Source organism: Oryzias latipes, chromosome 9 (genome assembly GCF_053564925.1).
Source record: "Oryzias latipes strain Hd-rR chromosome 9, Olatipes_Hd-rR_3.1".
In the NCBI taxonomy this organism is placed as follows: Eukaryota; Metazoa; Chordata; class Actinopteri; order Beloniformes; family Adrianichthyidae; genus Oryzias; species Oryzias latipes.
Genome location: NC_136245.1, coordinates 26,201,507 through 26,223,570, shown reverse-complemented (window position 1 = coordinate 26,223,570; position 22,064 = coordinate 26,201,507). Strand labels below are relative to the sequence as shown.

Sequence of the window (22,064 nt, the reverse complement as noted above, 5' to 3'; positions counted from 1 at the left end):
GGTCACTAAAAGACTCACTGACAGCCTTTAAAAAAAAAAAAGTTCACTGTTTCTTTTTAAGTAAGTGGGAGAAATGTCTCACTTTTAGACTCCTCATCAGCCCATTCCAAACATCAAGGAGACTCTGAACTCCACTCTTAAACCTCAGCACATAAAACAGTGCAAGGCACTCCCTCTGACCAACTGAACTGTAACAACAGACGTCTGACACTAACTTGACTGTAAACACCTGCGGATCATCACAGCTGACCAATGGTACATATATTTTTATTATTATTTAAAGATCTGAACCATTGAGGAGGTGCTAACACAATAGACTTCCATGTGCACACTTCCTCTACACCTGGAGAGAGTTCAAGCAGGAACAATGATCACATCCCTCTTCACTTCTTTCACCTCTGCAGACCTGTTTTACCTCATTCACTGCAGGAAATTATCACACAAGAGGCACTGGATATAGACTAAGAAGAAGAGGAAATGGCTGCAACATCCATGAACAGATTTATTATTTCAGATCATAAAAAAACAGCTCCCTTCAGAAGTTGAGAACTTTGGCTTTTGTTTTGATTTATATATATATATATATATATATATATATATATATATATATATATATATATATATATATATATATATATATATATATATATATATATATATATATATATTAATTTTGTTTTTATTTTCAGTTTAAAGTTAAGGAATAATGTGCTCTGCAGCTGCTTTTCTCCGGGACGGACGGACTGACTATTGCATTAATGCACCAACATGTGTCCGCCTGCTCCACTCTCAACCTCCTCACAGGAAGTCAAAAAATAAGTTCCCCCCACAGCTCTGTGGACATCCAGTGAGCAGAAGCATCACACGAGCAAATCCGTTGGCCAGAAATATGTACCTGTTGATCTTCAGGGCGAACGCCCGCCGATCTGCGCTGCCCAGGGAAGCCATCTGTGAACTTCACCCCGGCGGCGTGCTCCTCCTCTCGCCGCCTTGCTGTCACCGACCGACGCGCCGCTCCCTCCGCCGAGCTACAGCCAACTGTCCGGCCGGTGGCGTTCGAGCTGGCTGAGGCTGCAGCAGCTGGTTTTGGAGGCGAACTTCCGCGTTTGATGAGAGGCATGCATCCCGTCAAGGGCCACGGCACGCGGGAGGGAGGGAGCCACACGACTATAAAGGCTAGACGAGGCGCGCGCGCGCTCCCTCGCTGTTGAAAAGAAGAACTCACAGTATCTCCATAAAAGCAAACATTAAAAGTAATTTATTTAAAAATATAAACTTTAGGGAAAATAAAAACTTAACTAAAAAATATTTTTAAAACACACTATTGTTCAAAAAGCACAATGTCAATTTATTAAAAAAAATTAAAATAAAATAAAAAAGCAGTAGAACACTACAAAGGTAGTAACCTTTCAGCAAAAAGTTGTCTGTTTAAGTGTATTAAAATTTTACCTAATCTATACTTTAAGTTTACTCATATGCCTAACATCAATATCTAGTAACTTAAAATCTTCACATTTTGTCTGAAGAAGTATTCAGTTAGTATAGAATACTTCCTACTCTACACGTACATGGTCTATAGTAGACTTTTACACTCAAGTCTACTTAATCAAATAAACTCAAAGTGTAGGGCTACTGCTTTCTGCTTGGGGAACTCACACACATTTGTGCACACACATGCACATCTAACATTAAATGTTATGTATAAATAAATAATACTCAAACCTAAAAATAAAATAAACTCTAAAATGTTGAACAAATTTAAATTAAATCCCAGGCTGGCTTTCAAGAACCACCTATGCTAAACAGTACTACAAGGATGCTTGGTCTATACTAAAATTAAGGCTGTATACTTTACATTTTCTTATACCATCTACATATTGTAGACTCAAAATGTTTCAAGAATAGTTTGAAGAAGTATTCAGTTAGTATACGTCCTACAATGCACATGGTCTATAGTTGCTATACATATACTGTACTCAAATAAACTTGATAATATAAACTTCAAGTGTAGGGCCTACTACTTTTTTCTATGGCTACTTTGGTCACTTTTTCAACTATCACAAAATCGAACCCGTTTCTAAATACCTCTAAATCTTGAATAAATGATTGAGATCGCCTCTTTTTTAGGGAGATCTTGCTAGTACCGGATTGGACCCCCATTTGCCTTCAGAACCTTGGTGACATCGATTCAACAAGGTACTGGAAACATTCCTCAGAGAGTTTGGTCCATACTAACATGATAGCATCACGCAGTTGCTGCAGATTTGTCGGCTGCACTTCCATGATGCCAATCTCCCATTCCACCACATCCTAAGGGTGGAAGTCGCCATTAGAAGATGGGTACACTGGTCATAAAGGGATGGACATGGTCAGCAACACTCAGGTAGGCTGTAGCTTTGTAACCTTGCTCTATTGGTACTGAGGGTCCCAAAGTGTGCCAAGAAAATATCCCCCACACCATTATACCACCAGTATGAACCGTTGATTCAAGACAGGATGGATTCCTGCTTTCATGCTGTTGATGCTAAATTCTGATCCTACCATCTGAATGTCACTGCAGAAGTGGGGACTCAGAGCAGACAACATTTTTCCAATCTTCTGTTGTCCAATGTTGGTGAGCCTGTGGGAATTGTAGCCTCAGTTTCCTATTCTTAGCTCACAAGAATGGCACTCGGTGTGGTCTTCTGCTGCTTTAGCCCATTTGCCTCAATGTTGGATGTGTTGTACATTAAGAGAAGCTCTTCTGCAGACCTCGGTTGTGACCAGTGGCTATATGAGTTCCTGTTTATCAGCTGAAACCAGTCTGGCCATTCTCCTCTGACCTCTGGCATCAACGAGGCATTTCTGCCCACAGAACTGCTCCTCACTGGATGTTTTCTCGTTTTCTGACAATTTTCTGTAAACCCTAGAGATGGTTGTGGGTGAAAATCCCAGTAGATCAGCAGTTTCTGAAACACAACCATGCCACGTTCAAAGTCACTTCAATCACCTTTCTTCAAATTGCTTAGTTTGTACTGCAGCATATCATCTGAACCATGTCTACATGCCTAAATGCGTTGTGTTGCTCCCATGTTTGATTGACTGATTACGAGAATACTGTGCCTATAAAGTGGTTATTGAGTGCTTGTATGTCTTTTTTTTTTTTTATTTTATCTGTTTTTGCGAGTGTGTGTTAACATAGCTTGGGACTGCTGAATGTATTTTCCAAATTACTCAACACTTCCTAAATTCAAGGCAGTGTAGACACATGAATTTCAAGCTGTGGTGAGTCAGCATTTGTGTTGTAAAAGTAGAAGCGGAAGGAAAGAACTTGTTTGTCCATGTGCCTCTGAAGCTGCTTGGCTACAGGAACTTCTCCAGTGATCTTTTAAACAAGAGGAAATGTCTTCCCTTATTTTATCTGCAACTAAGTAAATTAATTTTTAGCTTTTTTGACTCCCTTTTAGGTTTTTTTATGACAAAAAGAAACTGTGTAAATGCAAACAAACACTTTTAGGAAAATAACAGTCTATCTACAAAACCTAGTACAGTGTTGAAAGAAGATAAATTGGAATTTAAATGGTTGATTTGGAATATTAAGTCAGTGTACATAATTTCCTTGGTGGTTTGCAGCTATTCCATTGTTAGGAATGTTTCAGACACTATGGTTTAGCTTACAGGTTTGAGAATGAGAACATATTTTAAAACATTTATATGGCGTTAGAACATGATTTGACTGACCTATACTGCAAGAATGTATATGGGTAAACAAAAAAGGTGTTGGAGGATGTAATGTAAATAGTGTTACTTTAAGTTACACGTTATTTATGACCTTTGTTGAACATATAAAACTTAGAAATGCTGCAGAGAATGATATGTAAATCACATCCCTACTTGTTCCTGTTGGTGTATTTACCCTTATTCCCCACTAGAGGTCAGTAATTCTCAACTAATAGTCTCAGAGAAACGTCTTAATCAACCTCAACAGTTTGCTTGACAAATAACAACTAATGTTTCATAAAGTCTCGTAAAATCTAAAAAAAGTATTAAAATTATTTTCATCTTGTTTCATTAAAATTGTTCATTTACATTTGTATACTTATTTTAACTGTATAATTCTTATAAAATCTTATTCTATAAAAAGGAATTGGGGAAAACAGACAGACAGACAACAATGTACTTTGTGTATTGGATTTTTGTTGCTTCCTTTTTTCTTATCAATTTGGCTATAAATCTCTATTTAATTGGGTTCCTCTAGTCTATCCTCTAGTTAAAATGCCCTTGCACTTAGCTGTACTTGAGTCTTCTTTTTGCATCAGCAGGGAGGGCGGAACCATTGTTGTGGGTCCATAGTTTCAGGGGGAATCTAAGTAGATCGGACGCTGTCAAAATAAACAGCTGAGCACCCGGAGACATTTAGGAAGAAACTTAAGCCTTCTACAGTCCCAAAAGGAAACACAAGTCAGAGATTTATTCCTGCCCTCCTAAATTAAGAAAAACTGGACATCTGCATCGTGACTAAAGCTGCGCAGGTTGGATTTAAATGTTTTCCCCACCGGTTTGTTTAATGCTATGCTTTTCTGCTGACACACATTACTGCTGCAGCTAACTAACAAATTTCAACCCATCTATTCATCTTTATTGGGTTTCTCCCTGTCCGTTCCAATATTAAATAACAATACAAAAAAAGGGTGAATATTTTACAAAATTTTGATTAGGAGTGCAGTAGTATAATTAAAAATAATGCCGAATTTTGACAGTTTCTCTTCATTTGACCGAACTTATGTCTTATAGATTTCCATTCTGTGATGGAGGAGGAAGATGACTGTCCAGAGTTGGTGCCTATCGACCCCCAGCCGGCTCCACCTGCACAGCAGATCCCGGTCACCATCATCACAGGCTACCTTGGTAAGATCTGTGTCATCGCTTCAGGGATCTTATTAAGAAGATTATATTCTCAGCTAAAGCAGCTGGGTGCTGTTCCATCACAATTCCTTCAATACTGTATTCATAAACACTGTCTCTTTAAAAGTAAATGAATCTTTACAGGAGCTGGAAAGACAACACTCTTAAACTACATATTAACTGAACAGCACAACAAACGGATTGCTGTCATTCTCAATGAATTCGGAGAAGGTAATTTCATTTTTTTGGAGTCAAAACAGTTTAAAATGACCCCCCCCCCCCACACACACACACACACACACACATTTGTGAACTAGAACCCAATAAAATTAAATTACATGGATTTTTTATGTAACAATTCACAATGGTCATTTAAATTTTTCGAATATTTGGCTTAACTGAATTTCTTTTGTTAGTGTTCTTGTAAAATCGTGTTCTTTTTCGGCCTCTTCCTGAAGGTAGTGCTCTTGAGAAGTCACTTGCAGTGAGCCAAGCAGGAGAGCTATATGAAGAGTGGCTGGAGCTGAGAAATGGCTGCCTCTGCTGCTCTGTCAAGTAAATATGCATTTTTGGCACTTAAATATATTTTGTTAATGCGTGTTTTGATCTCCATCTCCTTCTTACAGTTGTTATAGTTTAAATTCCTTTATAGTGTCCTGCACGTACGATGGAATTATCTCTTTTTTTAAGGGTTAAGGCAGGTCATTCTTCTGCTTATTTAATTGAGCACTAAAAAATAAAAATTTGCTTGGTTTCCTTCTACCTAAATTCTAAAATCCACAGATTTTCCAAATGCCAAAGGCCTCCAATTCAACGAAATGACTGAAATCTCTGTCTTTTGTAGCAGTTGTCATTTTGCTTTTCCTGTCATTTTAAGTTTGGATCAATGAGAGGTTTTTATTTTGCAAAGGCATGCAGTCAGGGTAATACTTTCAGGATATGTTGATGCGTATTAAATTGTAAAAGGAAAGGGAAGAAAGCAAAGTTTATCCCAGTGACCTGCCTCAGAGATCCACAGTTATCCCTGTTGTGAAAACACAAGGTTGGCTAAGACAAATACATGTTGGGCTGTCGAGTTCATGGAGTCTTGCCTTTTTGCTGCCACACCTCTGTGTAATGAAAAGAAAGAACATCCCAGATGTTTCCCATAGGAAAACATAAAGGAGAGGATGTTTCATCTCTGTATTTCATCAAATAAAATCAAACTTTATTCGAATAGCACTTTTCCAACTCGTGTCACTCGAAGGGCTTCACATAAAAACATAATCAAATTAAAAAAACAAAAAACCCATTATACAGAACTTAACATTGTCATTGAATGACCACGTGTAAAGATTTCAGCTAAACTCAAGCATTCATTACTTTAAAGTAAAGATCAGACTCTTGATGCTTAACTCCATAAATTCTTCCTTCCAAAATCAGTGTTGAGCATACAGGAAACTGACAGGGAAGAGAAACAAGGTGGCCTCTTTTGTATATAAAAAACACCTTTCTACTAACAATAATTCAGTTGTTTTAAAAGTAAAACCAAAATGAGAAGTTGTACATGAATTACTAGATGGTAAAAATGAAAGATGCTTTGTGTCTGTGGTTTCTTTCTAAGTACATTTTTCTTTTTCTTTTTATTAGGGATAATGGCCTTAAGGCAATTGAAAACCTGATGGAAAAGAAAGGAAAGTTTGATTATATCCTGTTAGAAACTACAGGACTTGCTGATCCAGGTAATGTATAAGAAAAATGAGGCACAAGATATTTAATGTTTAAAATGTTTAAAAGCATCACAAATTCATAATTTACACTTTGGAGAATTTTCTAAAAATTCTTCTTTAGTGTTAGGGTCATCATGCGACGAGAACCTCTAATCTCTTTTTAAAAAGCGGTTGGAGTTTTAAAGAAAAAAAAGTCAAAAACTTGGAAAAATGGCATATAATTGAATAATAAAGGTAACGATGATTAAGCTAAGAGCTCGTATTATGAGCATTACTTTGTCCACGTTTACGTAAGTAAACCATCGTCTTACTTCAGAATTGCTTTGTTAGAACTCAGTTTTCTCATACATGGGGTTTCTTTGTATATTAGATTAGGAAACTGTGGTTCATAAGAAGAAACAAACTTGGATCATCTGTAAATCAACAAGTATCCCGGTGTCGTTGCTTCAACAACTGGCATCTCCAGACTTTAAATAAATAAACAGTCCATTAGAAGCTGCTTATGGGGTCCATGAAGTTGATACAACCTGTTGATGTTGGTGTTGCAGAAGCAGCTCTCTAAACAGCAAAGGTCACAAGTCACAACGTCAAACATTTCCAAAAAAGTTTTCACATTTCAACTGTGTCAGTTTTGGCTTGAATCTTGAAAAGTTCCATTTTGTTCTCTAATCCTTGTTTGTTTTCTCCCCTAAAAGTGACCCTAAAGTTTTCATCTTTCAGACATGTAATAAAAAACATTAGTAAAGCTCATCAAAGCATCTTAAATGATCATTTTAAACCCTCTTGTTTTAAACATGGATTCAACTAGAAATATCAATTTTCTGTAAATCAGAGTTCATTGGACACTAACTGTAACTCATTTATTGTCATTTTTAAAGGTGGGGAATTGGACCACAAATTCTATATAATTAAAAAAAAAAAGAAAGAAAGATGTTTTCTTTATCTCAGCTAAGGTAGAGTAAAACTGTATTACCAAGTCCCTCTTGCTAATTCGCCATTACATCTTTTAATAAATGGAAATGCATTTAAGACTTGAAAACTTGAAATTAACTTTTCCATCTAAAATGCATTTTTTATCAGAGACACAGGGCGTTAAAAGGAACTGAAACTCTACAAAAAAAGCTTCTGCAAACATTTTTGAGGCCAAACAACAAGTACAAAGAAATGCTGTTAGTTTTATTAATAATATGATGATGATAATAAGATGATGAACATATTTAGCTGTTTCGTGGCTTGTGTTTTATTGGTCAAATTTGCAAATGGGGGAAAAAACACACCTTTGAACTACCTCCAAAAAATGTTAGTATAAATAATTAAATGGGGATCTGTAATGAAATATACAATAGTTATGAATTTAGTTCAGATGGGGTTTATGCATATAGCACAGTAGAGGAACAGCAAATAATAATTTGAGTTTTATTTGGTCTAATAGTCTTTCAAAGCCCTGCTTGTTGGGGATGTTTTGAATAAGAGAGAGAATTTTATGTTGCTGCGACAAACATTTTAATAAAGCATATATCGAACAGACAAACTGTGCACAGTCAGGAATGTGTGCTTAAGTCAAAGGTGTCAGGAGGCTGAGGCCTGGGTGCAAGTTTGCCAGTCACCTTCCCATCAGTCCAATAGAGCGTGTCCTCACTTAAACTGTCCTCCTCCCCCCGTGTCCCACGTCACTGGCTTGTTATCGACCAGGACAGGCCTGTCATTGGCTCTGGCAGAGCTGCCATTCACAAACGCCACAAGGGAATTCTCTTCTCCCATTCAGGAAAAAGGATTGGAGGATCTCTGTGAAACATGCCACTCAAAAACCGTTTTCATTACACAGCCATCAAATATTTACAATGCTTTCTTACTGCCGTTTGACAGCACGGAAAGGATCTCTGTCAGGAGGATGTATGATAAAAATGAATAACAGTTGTGTCCAGAGAAATACAGAAACAAATCAAATGTTCTAAGAAAACATAAAGAAATAAACGTGTTGATGGACATTAACCCCCCCCCCCCCCCCCCCCCCCCCCCCCCAGGAAAAAGAAAACTCATTTTGTGTATGTCAAAGGCACAAATTTACGAGAATAGCTGCACCTCAAATCATATTCATGTAAAGCTGATGTCAAGTAAAACATTTCCATGGTTTACTTGACAAAAGAATGAAATTGAAAACTTAAACACATGGAATAGTGAAGACGATTACCAAACTTACACCTTCTTGAATTAAACCTTAAACTGAAACATTTCATGGAAACTTCTGCAACTCATTTGAAAAAAACCTCCTACAAATGTATAATTTGACAACATTTAAATTCAAAGAGCCTTATGGATGTTTTTAGCTGTTGGTTTCTTGCAATGATATGTTTTGATACATTTATTTGTTTTATTTTAATGCTCTGACATTTTTTTTCTTTGTAAAAACCCAAACTTTTCTTTTTAGGAGCGGTGGCTTCCATGTTCTGGGTTGATGCAGAGCTTGGCAGTGATATTTATTTAGATGGTATGTGAGTTACAACAGACTTTTTGTTCTGCTTCATAACTATGTTGACATTTAAAGACCCACTCTGATCATCTTTTGATCTACTTTTAAAACATTCCTGGTGGTCTTTTAATTTTGATTATGCCGTTTTTAAGCCAAAAGGTTGTTTTTTTTGTTCTTAGTTTCCTGCAAAGCGGCAGTATTTCATTAGAAATTTTTCTTCTGAGTGCAATTCTGCACCAACAGTCCCGCCCACAACTCCGCCCCCTCTGCTCCCAATTACGAAGAGCTCTCACTAGCTTACAGCCCCTCACACCACAACCAAGGATTAGAGTTGCAGCAAAAATAATGTTGGAGCCATTCAGCTGTTCAGTTTTGATCCAGATGTCAGCTCAGACGGGGAAAACAAAGACGTACATGGATCTATTTGTCTGCAAGTGCAGGCATCAGTCCATGCATCAGGATGGAGAGGAGCAGAGAGCTTGAGGCCCGCCCAGCGTATTTCCTATATCATAAATAAGCTCTTTTTCCAGCTGATTTTTTTTCCGTCTTCTCTTGATTCAGGATTTAAATAAAGAAATAGAAATGCAATTTTAAGCTAAGTTTTCTTTATTTATATATATATATATATATATATATATATATATATATATATATATTGGGGCTGCACGATATGAGGAAAACTTGCGATATGCGATATAAGGGATCAATATGGCGATAACGATATAATTTGCGGTATATAAATAAATAGAAAAATAACCAAAAACATCATTCCCATTTAGTTGCAACAGTTTAAAAATTATACTCCAAATGACCCTCATCGACATAGGTGACAATCGTCTAACATAATAGGCCTCCATCTGATTGGTAAACAATGGGTAAGCCTCCATCTGATTGGTCAAAACATAAAGGGATTTATTTGATGCATTAAATGCTGCCATAAGATTGTTTTAACACATTTTGGGTTTATGACTTATTGCGATATTCACCGTCTTTCGCGATATGCATATTGCAGAGCTGGATATTGCGATAACGATAAATTTGCTGTATATTGTGCAGGCCTAATATATATATATATATATATATATATATATATATATATATATATATATATATATATATATATATATATATATATATATATATATACACACACAGTAAAGTTCATTTGTTTGAGTCTGTAAAAGCTGCTGTGAGTTAGAAATTATGGCATATATCTGCAAAAAAGAATACCAGAAGGTCAAACTAGAAAGAATTAGCATAGATTGTAAACAAAGGTATGCAATGTCTTTAATTTACTAATATTTTGTCCCATTGTAGGCATTGTGACTGTCATCGATGCCAAGTTTGGGCTACAGGTACGTCAAAGAAACGTCTCTCCATCTGAACTGAAAAATTCAAAAAAATAGTCAAAGTAAAACAAGAAAAAAATGTTTCTTTTATTTAAAAAAAAAAGTCTTTTTTTTAAAAGTCTTTTTGTCCAGTCTAATTCATTTTTTGAGTCTTACTGATAAAATACTCAGATTGACATTAGAAATAAAAACAAAAATGATTACGTTTTGGCATTTTTAATAATCATATTCTGTGTTTGAGAAAAGCTGATATTGCGACTTTGTCAAAAGTATTCTGGTAGGTTTCTGAGCTGTTTTGTGCTCCCACCACAACCCCACCCCCCTAGTATCTTGGCCTCGCTGTGCTACCTAAAAGGATCAGGACAAGTGACACCTCGATAATGGGCTCTAATTTAGAAGTGTCATGTTCAGCAAAGTGACACACTTCGTGGCCCCCGTGCTGTTCTCTCTTCAGAGTAGAGACGGGCAAGATGAAGGGAATCCTGACAGAAAGAGGAGTGGATATAACTCACTGTGATGGAGTAATTGATACCGGAGATGTGACCACTGTAATTGGACTGTCGCATCCACTCACCTGCCTTTGCTCTCATCTATCTCGTCAAATATCTATCCGTCCAAAGACGAATCCATTCTACTTGTAGCCCCTCTTGGTCTCTCGCCTTTTGAAAGACATTTTTTTTTCCTTGAACCCAGAGGATCGAGGGCATTCACCGATGATCCTTTTAAACTTTAATATGTTTTTGGCCGTCAGATGAAGCTGTGTTGAGCTGGTCAGTGACAGATACATGTCATTTTGTCCCTGAGCAGGTCAGGATCCAGATTAACACCTCCTGTCCTCACCCCATGTGCGCACACACAAAGAAATTGGAAATGCATCTCATGTGGTTTCATCTGTTGTGATCTAAAGAAATCTTTCCTTATTTTCTTTTTGTTATTTCGTGTCAAAGTTTATTTTCTTGACTTTGTTTCTCATTCATTTACAGCAGCTAATGGAAGAAAAGGCAGATGGATTCATCAATGAGGCAGCAAGGTACTTTTCCTGTTTTTTATTTATTTATGTACCTCTGCATAAAAAAAAAGCATTAAAGAAAGATGGCCTCCTGTTAAATTACAGTTTTTCAAAAACTCTTTCCTTACCATTTTGTTGTCAACCTCCCCAGGTGCCATAGCTTGTTGTTGACATTCCCTCCATTTGATCATGTGTCTCCCAGTCGGTGCCTCCCAGCAGATGTGCGGTTCTGCTGCTAAACAAATATACCGTCATGGGGGGGACCCAACCCTTTGCATTTTTTGTTGGTCTTTTCACCTCTAAACTAAACAGTTCTCAGCTCCCATTTGAGTTTAGAGTTTGCTCCATGTCCGACGACCACCCATTTAATGGATGCAGGAGTGCGAAGAAGCATCTTTTGGTTTTTTTTTTTTTTTATTTGCTCAATCTAAAATCTGAACTTTCCGTTTTTACAGTCTTTCTTTACTGTCTTTCAGACAGATTGCTGTTGCTGACTTGACCATAATCAATAAGACTGACCTGGCGACTGGGGAGGAACTAAACCAAGTCAGAGATGCTGTCAGGTCAGCATCCTTCATCGTCCACCCATTCATGAGTCTGCAGATTGAACAGTATCCCCAATTCCTTTCTCCTTTTAGGTCTATAAACGGTCTTGTCAAAATTCTAGAAACCCAGAGATCAAGGTAAGTTTCCACTTTCAAACAAAACAAGACTAACAAAAGGATCAGGTTAAGCCCGGGAACCTTGCTGTGTTCAGTGAAGCTCCTCCTCAGATCTTTGTGCCAAAGATGAAGCTCTTCACGCGCACAAACATAAACTGCTGTGCTCTAAGTAAACACCAGAGCTGCACCGGGATTCAGTTACCCAAGTCTTTGCTCTCTGACCCTTAGCTTTTTTCCAGCCTGGTGAGATGTGCATATGTGCGCGCATCCCAATGTATGTGCACACACGCTCGCCACGTTAGCATGTGGGGTGTCACTGGGGGGGGGGGACCCCGACACAAAGCAGTGAGAAGGAAAGCTTTGGTGTGTTTGGGCTCCTCCGTGGTCTCCTGCAGAGTTCAGACCTGGGTGAGCAGATGAAAGAGCGTGCAGCGAGGGGTTAATTGAAAAAACACTGCCAAAACATTCCGCCTGGGTAATGTTAGTTTGTGGCAAAAAGTTGAAATATTTTGTTTGATTTTCTGTCTCTGGGGGGTGGTTGGACTCTAAACTAAGCAGAAAGTAAATAACATGAACCCCCTGTGCAGGGTGGACCTCTCTGAAGTTCTGGACCTGCATTCCTTTGACATTGAGGATGGAGCAAAGTAAGTTGCTTGATTTGTCTAATAGGTTTGTGAAGGACTGTTGCACGTCACTTAGATGAAGAATACACCTAAATCTTTGTGTTTTTTTAATAGATATTTACATTTGGATTTTTTTTTAAAGACTAAAGTTTTAAACAGCCACTCTGAACAACTTTTGATTGATTTTAAAAATGTTCCCAGTGTTTTTCTCCATTATGATTATACTGCTTTTAGCCAAAATAAAAAAAATAAAAAACAGTTGTTTCCTAGGACATAATTTCTGCAGAGTGGCAGTAGTTCATAAAAACCTCTAAATTGTGGGCAGGCCCACTGGTGTGGAGCAACCCCACCCTCTTACCCATTGCCAAGAGATCTGAGCAGGGAGCTTGTGGCCCACCCAGCATATTTTCTATGTCGCACTTAAGCCTCGTTTCCTCTGAGTGGTCCGGTCCAGTCTGGTACAGTCCAGTTTAAAGTGGACCTGGCAATTCTGATGAGCAGTTCCACTCAAAGTTGGACCGTCACGGCCCAAGCAGGGTGAAGCTAACAACAACAACAATGGGGCTCATCCAGCAGCTCGTTTTTTGTTTGGCTTCTCGTACTTTGTATTTTATATTGTTTGAGAGAAGATTGCAGAATACAGCTGCTTTCTTGGAGGTTTTTTTTTTTTTGACGTAATGGCCTTCAACCAATCAACGGGTTTCAACAGTAGCTCCACCCTAACCGGTCTTTTCAGTTTTTCTTTTGACCGTAAACCAGCGGGAGCCCAAAAATGGTTCAGTTCGGTCCAGCTTAATGAATCCATTATAAAATGGAAACGCTTAAAATAACAGACTGGACCGGACCACATTGTACCACTCAGTGGAAACGAGGCATTAGGCTCTTTTTCCAACAGCATTTTTTTTGTCTGCTCCTAAATTCACAATGGTTTGAATAAAGAAAGACACAAACTTGCAAAAACCCACTTTTCATCAGAGTGGGTCATTAAACACAAATCAAATGGGATTTCTAGGATCAAACTCAACTTTTGTAGTGTGATTACCTTTAATAGTCTTTAGAATATACCATATTTCTGTTATAACACGTAACATTCTCTGTAAGTTTTTTATTTAATTTCAAATTTGAAAGTGAAGGATTTAACCCCTAATTCGGCCTTCGTGGGTTGCCTTTGTTATCACTAAGTGCACACCCAGCTCTCTAAAGCTGCTGTCAGGTTTCACACTAATTAACCAGCTCCTTTATTGAGCATCCCTCTGTTACACCAAAGGGATGGTCATCGCAGTGTCCCCTGCAGAATGGAACCCACGTTCATCCCCTCATGAGAATGAACTGGCCGCCGCGTTAAAGCTCTCGCCCCGAGTCAATGTCTCACAACCAGCTGCAGAGGATTAAAGCCGTGTGTGTCCAGCGGCTCCCGAGGAGTTCCCCCTTGTCCCAACAGATAGCTCCTTTCCCTGTCTTTAGAGGCTCGGCCCCTCCTCCCCTGAGACCCACGCTGGCTGTTTGAAGCCGCCCCCCACTGCTCTGCCTGTGTGGCACTAACAGCACGTGGGGCTCAAGCAGCTGGACACAACATTTAGCCTCCTTGTGGGGTCAGGGAGAAGTGGGGGAATACGGGTCATAGTTTGTTTGCGGGGTTGGTGGGTGTCCTGTAGGATTTGTCATTTCTAAAGCCTTTGCAAGTACATTTAGAGTTGTGTCATTAAGCACAGACAAAAACCATGAGATCAAACACAAAGAAAGAAAACTGGTTTGGTTCCGCCAAGCAAATGCCATTAAAAAGTTTAACCTTTTTTTTGTGTGTAAGCAAACTACCTTTGGATTAACCTTGAAAGGATCAAAATCAAATAGAAAATGATCCATAAAACCAGCAGGTAATAATGATTCAATACATTTTAGTAAATACCAGCTTCAAACATGATAGCTTCATTGCAGTTCACCTTTCCGCCTTCATTCAAACTTCTCAGTTCATCCTGGATCACAGTAAAGAGGAGCCCCTAATCTTACTCTCACAACTTTCAGTTAAGAAAAATCCAACTTAATTTGCAGCTTGGAAATAATTTTTTTTTACCAATAACCATAACATATAACTCAACTTCCTTTACTGGTAGCTATTTAGATATTAATTTAACTTATTACATATAATTTAACCTATCAGCTATTTGTACTGTTCTGGTGTTGGTACTCTCAACTACTTTAAATTGATTAACTGATTCATTGGTTGACTGTTACACCTGCACTTTAAGGCAATTCCAAATAAATTTGGTGGATGGTTAAAATTCATGATGTAGCATTTTATTGAATAATAATAAGCACATTCTTTGTTCTATTTAGGCTAAAAGTTTCAAAACATCGAATTTGAGTCAAAAACTTTGAAATAATTGAAATGATGTTAACTGCATCTTGTAATTTTATAGCAATGCTTGTTTGAATTTATCTGTAAGGTAAACTAAAAAAAACTCTCCATATTTTGTTATTTCTCTCACAAAAGACTTGCTAAGAAGCTCCAGCTTGTGAAACCCACAGGACCTCATCTCGACAAGGTTTGGATCTTTTGTTCACCTTTTTCTTGTGTTGTTTGCTAATTATTTTCAACACATCGTTTCCTTCAGGATACAGAGGGATTCAATCTCCTCAGGCTAACACAGAGCCTTGCATTACCTCAGGCTGTGACACTGTAATGAAAACTCCCAGCCTGCTTTGCTTTTTGGGCTTTGTTTGAAATGAGGCGTTTGATGTTTTTGGTTGAATAACAATCAGAGCTTATCTGGGTCGTGCACAACTCACACACTGAACCTTTTCTACTCTTAAATGGACCGGATAGACCAACCAGAATCCTTTGCGCGTTCTGAGGCGATTCTGCAAGTGAAGTGTTTTATTCTGATTGGTCGTTTTGGTTTGAAGTGTTCCCACATGTCCACGTGTCCTCTGGCAAAACATTTGTTAATGCGCCGTTTGTGTATTCCCATTCCCTGAACTCAAGATATCAGATTGGCCATTTCCATGAGTTTATCGACTGCTAAAGGTATAAAGTTCCTCTAGGAAGAACTTTATACTATCCTTTTTAGCATCATAAGCTGAAATGCTTCCCTGCAGCTGCTTGGCCTCATACTGTTTCCAGTTTTTATCACAGGATGAGGAGAAACGAGGGTTATTTGTGCGGGTAAATATCGGCATTGTTGTCTGTCTTCTCTCAAGTTGTCTTTCCCGCATGAAGCCCTACTGTTCCTCAGACTCCCTGCCCCATTCCCCACCCTCACATCACTCTTTTCATGTAAATGAGAATGCTGTTTGTCTGTTGTTATACCAAATGACAAGGAAGTGTGTAACCTTCACACTTAAACACGACCCCCCAAATATCTGCCAAGTGCCCCTTTTAATGTGAGGAAGTGAGGATGTTGTCGCTACTTGATCTGGGATTTGGTTGCCGTGGCGTTTGACACGTTCATTCCTCAACTTATTGGTGCTTGTTAACATGCTTTTGCATTTGTGAAATTCAAATGAAATTCTATGTGATATTCAACTCGGTTTATTTGGGAAGTACCAATTCATCGGTGAGGTGCTAAACCAAAAATAACAAAGAACAAATCAAGTGATTATAATTCCAATGAGGCCAGATTGTCTTGTAAAAATGATCGATAAAAGATTTCTGAGCCTGCAAAGAGCAACAGTGAAGAGATAAACTCTGTTAGTGGAAGAACAACCTGGTAAGGGGTTATATAATCACATGGTTAAAAGCTAAGGTCCACCATTGTACAGCCTAAAATATTTTTCATAAGCAGAAGTTTCCCAAACTTTTTGGGAAATGACGTTCAAACTGAAGTCAGACTACACTGTTTTAAGAAAGAACACACAAATAAAGGTTACATCTCAGATGCTACAGACCTCAGGAGGTTTAATATTGAGGTTCATGTGGCAAAATTATAAAAATGCGTTTTGGTTGGGACATTTTTAGAAAAAAATGGTCTTTACCTGTTTAAAATGATAGGAAAAATAAACAACAGCATATAAAAAAAAAAAGTTTTTTACATTTTGCCCAAAGATGTCTATCCATAATATACTAATTTTTAGTAAAAATTATACCATGGTCCGTGTGAATACTCTATTCTGTTTGGCTCCTGGGTGTGGATTAAAAAGTGATATTGGCCAGTGATAAAATACACACCAAAATACTAGTTTTGGTCACATAGCCCAAATGTTCTATATCATTGCGCTGGCTTTTTTGAAAACCTTGGCTTCATCATCTGGACAAAAACAAGCGGTTGACAACGCCCTGCACCACACATCAGATTGTCCGCTTTTTGAAGAATAAAAAATACAAAAAATTGATGAAATATTTATTTCTTTTGTTAGTGACCATGGTATTAGCGGGATAGTTGCCTATCAGGTGTTCATTATCATATATAAACAGACTTTGCGGAAGCAACTGTCGGACACGAAGGCTTCCGTGTCCGACAGTTAATTTCTGATAATGCCACCTTGTCAGCCATTATTACTTACACGGCATATCACAGCAAACACTTTATCATAGTTGTCCAGCACGGTGGAGGAGAGCTCATGATTTGGGCTTTTTTGTGTTCTTGCAGTCATGGGTCTTATTTAAATAGCATGTTTCCTAAATATATGAGGAAAAATACTGTGCTGTTAACTTACAATGTAAAATCTCTTTCATGCTATTCTTTAATGTTATTCCTGACTGACTTTATTTTGTATTTAAGTGAGTTGAAATGTACATATTTCCAAATCTTGCACTTACAAGTGGCATTAAAACGATGTGTGAATTGTTTAACCCCTGTAGAGTATTTTAACTGTGATGTTTGAGGTGGCAGGAGATCTTTCAGAAGATGCCCTGAATGCCTTTATCCAAGTAAGAAATTGATTTTTTTCTTGTGTATTTCTGTTTACCACACTAATAAGCTGTAATTATAAAAAAACAACAACTTCTTTTTCCACTTTTAAGGATCTTCTTTGGGAAAAGAAATTCCTCAACAAAGAAAAGAAGCCCATGACAGTCATCCGCTTAAAGGTACACAAGATTCCAGAAGTTTCCCAGTGCGCTCAGTGATCAGCAGCTCAGTCTGTTGCTCAGTGAAATACTTCATTTGGGGTTGGATAGTGTGTCATGTTTGTCTTTTTGGTTTTCAGGGAATAGTATCATTTGCAGGCAAAGACCAACAGGTGATGCTGCAGGGGGTCAATGATCTGTACGAGCTCAATGACACTCCTCAACTTTGGGAAGACAACCAACGAATCAACCGGCTGATTTTTATAGGTGCGTGCGCACAGACGGAGAGTTTGCCCTTCTGTCTTTATTAAAACTCTGAACTTGGATTCAATCGTGACTAATTTCCTCATACTGATGGTACCTTTATTACAATTTACAAGTAGCTCTAACCTTTCTTTATGTTGACCCCTAGTATTCTGTTGAGGTCACAAAAACATTCATCCCAGTTTTGCCTTAATTCAGCCAAAGCAGTGAATGAATGTGTAAATTATAAAGTTGACTTTTATTTGTTGAGTTCCTAGTTTGATTTCATTTGAACAAATATAACGAAATGATCATATATATTAAGTTTGTTTGACCTTTCATTGATTTGAAAGTTGTTGTTATTAGTAGTAGGGAGTTTAATTTGAGCAAAAAAAGTGAAACTTTCAAGTTTTTTTTATCTGTGTGTTTGTGTCTGGCTGTTCATGTCAATGCTCTTGTTGCTTTGTTATCTTTTGCAGGTAGAAACCTGGACAAGGACATTTTGGAAGAACATTTCATGAAGACTGTAATTCAGAACTGAAAAACTTAACCAAGCCTTTCCCTTGTGTAAAATTTTTCAAACAGTTATTTATGGCTATAAAAATGTATGGAGATCTCACGGCTGCAGCTTTGAAGACTAGCCCAGATACTGTATATGAATGATAATGGATAATTTGGAGTTTGAATTTTCTGATTCAGCAGTTAAAGGTAATTTTAATGTAAAAAATCATATATATATATACGTAAAACACCCTCATTTTCCATCTTTTGAATAAAATACTGTTTCCTATTATTTTATACAAAATATAGTCTTGCATTCTTCCAGGAAAACTAAATTCTGTGAATTAATTTGTATTTATTTAGTTGTTATTATTATTGTATGGGAGAATTTGTGTAGTGCTTTTGTGTCCACATGATGCCTAAAATACCTTTGTGGTTTTAAACATGTAAAAAACATTGCCACCTCCACCCCCGCCTTCCTCGTCGAAGCCTTTTTCGGTTACACTCGTGAGAAGCATCGTGGGATACGCACACAGGAGGCCTTGTCAGGTGGAGTCGCTCCAGCCTGCTCATTTGCAATGGAGATGTGGTGACACTCGGGTTTAGCGCGTATTCGTTGGTGGACGGCGGCTGAGCTTTGAGGTCGTGTCTGTGGTCAATAAAACCGAGCTGAGCTCCCGGCGCAGAGCGCGTAATAACGCAGCTCCACGGTTTCCTTTCCAATTCGGATGCTGATTGGCCTCGTTAAAGCAACAATTGCCTCCAATTCTTTAAAAGCTGCGGGGAGCCCCACCTTGGCCATCTTGATGGACACCCCACCTGCAGGCATGCAGAGGTGAAACAAATGAACCCATATGGTTTACCATGGAGAAAAACGTGGGTGTTGTGGGCGCAGAACATCTGACCCCTGATTGAGGAGCTTCAAAGTCTGTGATATCAAATGACAAATATTGTAATCTGTTGCTCAGTTAAGTCAACTCAACTCATCAAAGGTTCAAAATATCCTCTTAGATTGTTTTTCTAAGTCACTTTAAGGTACCATTTGGCTAAAGTGAGTTATATTTCCCCTTTGTCAACGTATTTTGTGTGAAAAGTTTCTCTTAATAGTAAGTCATTGTTTGTTTCCCATGTCACCATAACTATGCAAAAATAAACCCTCTAAGAAAATTACCTATTAGCATGAATTCAAGCGGCTTTAACACCCCTTTGAAGCACGAACTGTCTTTAAACGCACCAGGAACACGCAACCCCCACCGTTTTTCTTGTGGCTACCCGCAGTGCGGGGCGATTCTGATAGGTCCAGAGTTGTTAATGGGCCTGGCCAAAAAGGCATCAGCTTCCAATGATATAAAGTCTGAGTGCTTAGCTAAAAAACAACTACTAAGTCTCATTGAAACCACATTTGCGCTTTTACGCACAGAAGGACGCGCACTTTGCCTTTACGCACAAAAGCTGAAGGCCGCAACTTAAAAAAAAAGAAACTAAATGTAACTATGACTCTTTCAAGCAAGTTCAAAACGCCCTCTCACAATGGGTTGCTTCTGGAAGAAGAAAAAGTTAACATAGTTGGTGAAGTTGAGGAAGTCCAACGAGGAAAGTGTGGACAGGAGCGCCTCACGGACACTGGATCAACAGCGGAAGAGTGTGATTCCTCGGAGCCGGACTCTTCGGGGGAAAGCGAAAACAGCTTCTGCACTGAGCCCCCCATCAAAGGCCAGAGCAGCACGGTGAAGCCCCCTTACTCTTACATCGCTCTCATCACCATGGCCATCCTGCAGAGCCCCCTGAAGAAGCTGACGCTGAGCGGCATCTGCGACTTCATCAGCAACAAGTTTCCCTACTACAAAGACAAGTTCCCGGCGTGGCAGAACTCCATCAGACACAACCTGTCTCTGAACGACTGCTTCATCAAGATCCCCAGGGAGCCTGGAAATCCAGGGAAAGGCAACTACTGGTCCTTGGATCCGGCCTCTGAGGACATGTTTGACAATGGCAGCTTCCTTCGGAGGAGGAAACGGTTTAAGAGGAATCAGCCCGAAATAATCAAAGATGGATTTGTGTTTTATTCCAGTTTGGGCTGCTGTCGATCTTACGCGCAACATTATAACATACCGGGCCAGGTAAGCCGCTCACCTGCTGCTCCCATTCATTACATGCAGGGCCAGAGCGGCATCATGATGCCGTTTCCTTCATATTACCTTCTACCAAACGCTCTGAGCAGTGATAAGAGCCGATTTAAAGACTCCAAGGCGCATCCGTGCGCACCAGAAGCAAAACCTGGCCCGCAGCCAAAGTGTTCCTTCAGCATCGACAGCATCATGAGTCTGCCCCCTCCTGTGACGCAGCAGATGCCAAAACCACCGGTCATTCATCGTGGCTACAACCAGATCATGTCAAACCCAAATACCTGTTTGGTTCCGACGCTCCTTCAGCCCTCCAGAACTCCACTCTGCCCTCCATCCGCCCTGAGCGCGGCTTATTTTATAACTGACCAGCTCAGCCAGACATACCCTCGCTGCTGAAGCGTCTTACACCACCGATGTGGCTTATTTCTTAAAGAAATGTTTTCACCTGCATGATATTTATGTGCATTGACACTTAAACCCGTGTCTGTAAATAAAAAAGTGACTAGATCAGGCTGTAATATATTTACATTTGTGGATAATATCTGTTGTTGCTTTTCAACCATCATTAAGAAATAAAGAACTTGAAAACACTTCGCTTTTGGAGAGATTTGAAATAAAATCTCGAAATGTTTATCAGACAGATCTTTGAGGTTCTGACGCGACGAATTTGTTTATCTAACAATCATTACTGGAGCAAAATTGACAAATAAGAAACCTGTGTGGCGTTATGATGCAATGAGCTCCTAACGCCACACAAATGAGCTTTAATGCATCAAAAATAAAATGACAATTTAGGCATCAAAAGTTGTTGAATGTTTTTTTGTTAAAACTGTAAAGCTTACTGTCCAAAACTGAAGGTGTTTTTTCTTTCTATTATTCTTCAGAATTAAAATACTTCATAAATTCAGTTCGTTTCTTTTTTCCACAATGTGCACTTTATTATTTCTGCCTCAAGGGGGCGGTAATGACAAAGAGAAGAATCACTAAAACGCAATCTGTGATCTAGAAGTATTGTTTTTATATATGTTTTTTGAAAACCTTTTTGTAAACTTTAATTTAGACTTTTAAGACTAATTGTGATAGGATCAACCATTATAATTCGTAAGTTATGGAATTTAGGGCGTTTTTAACAAAACAATTATGCCCAAATAATATTCATATAGGGAAAACTTTAATATAGGAGGACAACAATTTATAATGCCATATTTTTAGACCAACAAATTCTATGAAAAACAGAACTAGGCATTAGATAGCCTAATTATTCAGTTCTTGCGTTTTCTCAGTCTGTTTTGGTACTTCTTGCACTTTTTCATAAACAAATAACTTCTTTTCATCAGCTGCCACTATAACTACAGTCAGCATTATATTTTCTCTTATTGAGCCCAACAGAGTCCAGTTTCCCTTCTGGTTGACACAATTCCCCCTGTCCCATCAGCCAAATGGGATTTCTATTTTGGTCTGGAGGCTCAGCTGATTGTAAGCG

The 22,064-nt window shown here is 38.5% G+C and overlaps 3 protein-coding genes across 5 annotated transcripts in view; 2 read left to right on the top strand and 1 right to left on the bottom strand.

Moving 5' to 3' along the window:
• Positions 1-1,191, bottom strand: part of dock8 (dedicator of cytokinesis 8) — a 53,169-nt gene extending 51,978 nt beyond the window's left edge. Inside the window, exon 1 of one of the 2 annotated variants that reach the window (XM_023958356.2) lies at positions 896-1,191. In XM_023958356.2, the coding sequence (XP_023814124.1) occupies positions 896-948 (53 nt within the window). In that variant the 5' untranslated portion in view covers positions 949-1,191. The remainder of the gene's footprint in view (positions 1-895) is intronic. The other variant, XM_023958357.2, reaches the window with a different exon arrangement.
• Positions 1,192-4,299: 3,108 nt separating this feature from the next.
• Positions 4,300-18,759, top strand: cbwd (COBW domain containing). 2 transcript variants are annotated; one of them, XM_023958359.2, is made up of 16 exons: positions 4,300-4,511; positions 4,774-4,887; positions 5,029-5,115; positions 5,343-5,439; positions 6,514-6,605; positions 9,022-9,081; positions 10,381-10,418; positions 11,396-11,442; positions 11,898-11,984; positions 12,060-12,104; positions 12,671-12,727; positions 15,198-15,249; positions 17,505-17,573; positions 17,667-17,732; positions 17,852-17,978; positions 18,434-18,759. In XM_023958359.2, the coding sequence occupies exons 2-16, from the start codon at positions 4,788-4,790 to the stop codon at positions 18,493-18,495; spliced, it is 1,086 nt and encodes a 361-aa protein (XP_023814127.1). In that variant the 5' UTR covers positions 4,300-4,511; positions 4,774-4,787; the 3' UTR covers positions 18,496-18,759. The 2 variants fall into 2 exon arrangements, with proteins under 2 accessions (XP_023814127.1, XP_078809264.1); XM_078953138.1 differs by having other exon boundaries at positions 4,352-4,537.
• A 1,189-nt stretch (positions 18,760-19,948) lies between these two features.
• On the top strand, positions 19,949-20,977 carry foxd5 (forkhead box D5). Its single transcript, NM_001160455.1, has one exon. The coding sequence runs from the start codon at positions 19,949-19,951 to the stop codon at positions 20,975-20,977; it is 1,029 nt and encodes a 342-aa protein (NP_001153927.1).
• Positions 20,978-22,064: the final 1,087 nt, after the last annotated feature.

Bases quoted from the DNA above. Each gene is read 5' to 3' on its own strand.
- cbwd (XM_023958359.2), top strand. From the start codon at position 4,788: ATGGAGGAGGAAGATGACTGTCCAGAGTTGGTGCCTATCGACCCCCAG. The intron at 4,888-5,028 runs GTAAGATCTGTG...GAATCTTTACAG, and splicing joins CATCATCACAGGCTACCTTG to GAGCTGGAAAGACAACACTC. The intron at 11,985-12,059 runs GTCAGCATCCTT...TTCTCCTTTTAG, and splicing joins CAAGTCAGAGATGCTGTCAG to GTCTATAAACGGTCTTGTCA.
- foxd5 (NM_001160455.1), top strand. From the start codon at position 19,949: ATGACTCTTTCAAGCAAGTTCAAAACGCCCTCTCACAATGGGTTGCTT.